Genomic DNA, 686 nt, shown 5'->3' on the forward strand with positions numbered 1-686 from the left:
CTGGGCGTTCGCGAGCAGTGGGAGGTTGTGTTGGGATGCGGGGACACTTGTTGCCACAGAGGAGGGCTCACGGAGTGTCCCTGCCGTGAGGGCAGTGTGTGAGGATGGGAGGCTGGCACACATGGGCTGTGCAGGCTGAGGATGGGCTGGGCAGTGGCATCGGGGCACCCCATACCTGGTAGACGTCAGGCACCACGTCAGTGGCGGAGCCCCAGTGCACACTGAGCTGGGAAGGCAGGGGCTGCCCCTCCTCAGAGAGCACACGCACATTTGGGGAGTCCACCAGCACCGGCACAACACTCAGGCGCTCCTGCTCCAGTGGGTTGAACACCACCAGGAACCTGCAGGTGAGGTCACACAGGGATGGGCACCCCAGCCCCACAGCATCCTGGATGCCCCATGCCCCACACCACCCACAGGTCCCATGCACCCAACCAACTGCTTCACAGAGTCTCAGGCCCTCCCTGACGGTCCCACAAGCCCCGAGAGCAAGGTAGGCAGGCCCTACCGGGGTGAGGCATCCAGTTTGACAACTGTTCTCTCCGGGAGGGAGTCCTGGTTGGGGCGCGTGTCATCCTGGGGAGAGAAGCAGTCAGAGCTGAGGTGCACCCACCACCCCTGCCAGCTGAGCCCAGGGACACAGGCACAGGCGGGGGACCCCTCCCCCGGCCCCCCACCCCGCCCCA

At 65.7% G+C, this 686-nt stretch overlaps 1 protein-coding gene across 1 annotated transcript in view; it reads right to left on the minus strand.

Annotated features, from left to right (window-relative positions):
• MAN2A2 (mannosidase, alpha, class 2A, member 2) overlaps positions 1-686 on the minus strand; it is a gene marked incomplete at its 5' end in the record, with an annotated part of 8,926 nt that overhangs the window by 3,682 nt on the left and 4,558 nt on the right. Inside the window, 2 exon segments of the mRNA XM_010291478.1 lie at positions 176-341; positions 509-576. Of these exon segments, the coding sequence (XP_010289780.1) occupies positions 176-341; positions 509-576 (234 nt within the window).

Source organism: Phaethon lepturus, unplaced genomic scaffold (genome assembly GCF_000687285.1).
Source record: "Phaethon lepturus isolate BGI_N335 unplaced genomic scaffold, ASM68728v1 scaffold38547, whole genome shotgun sequence".
NCBI classification, from domain to species: domain Eukaryota; kingdom Metazoa; phylum Chordata; class Aves; order Phaethontiformes; family Phaethontidae; genus Phaethon; species Phaethon lepturus.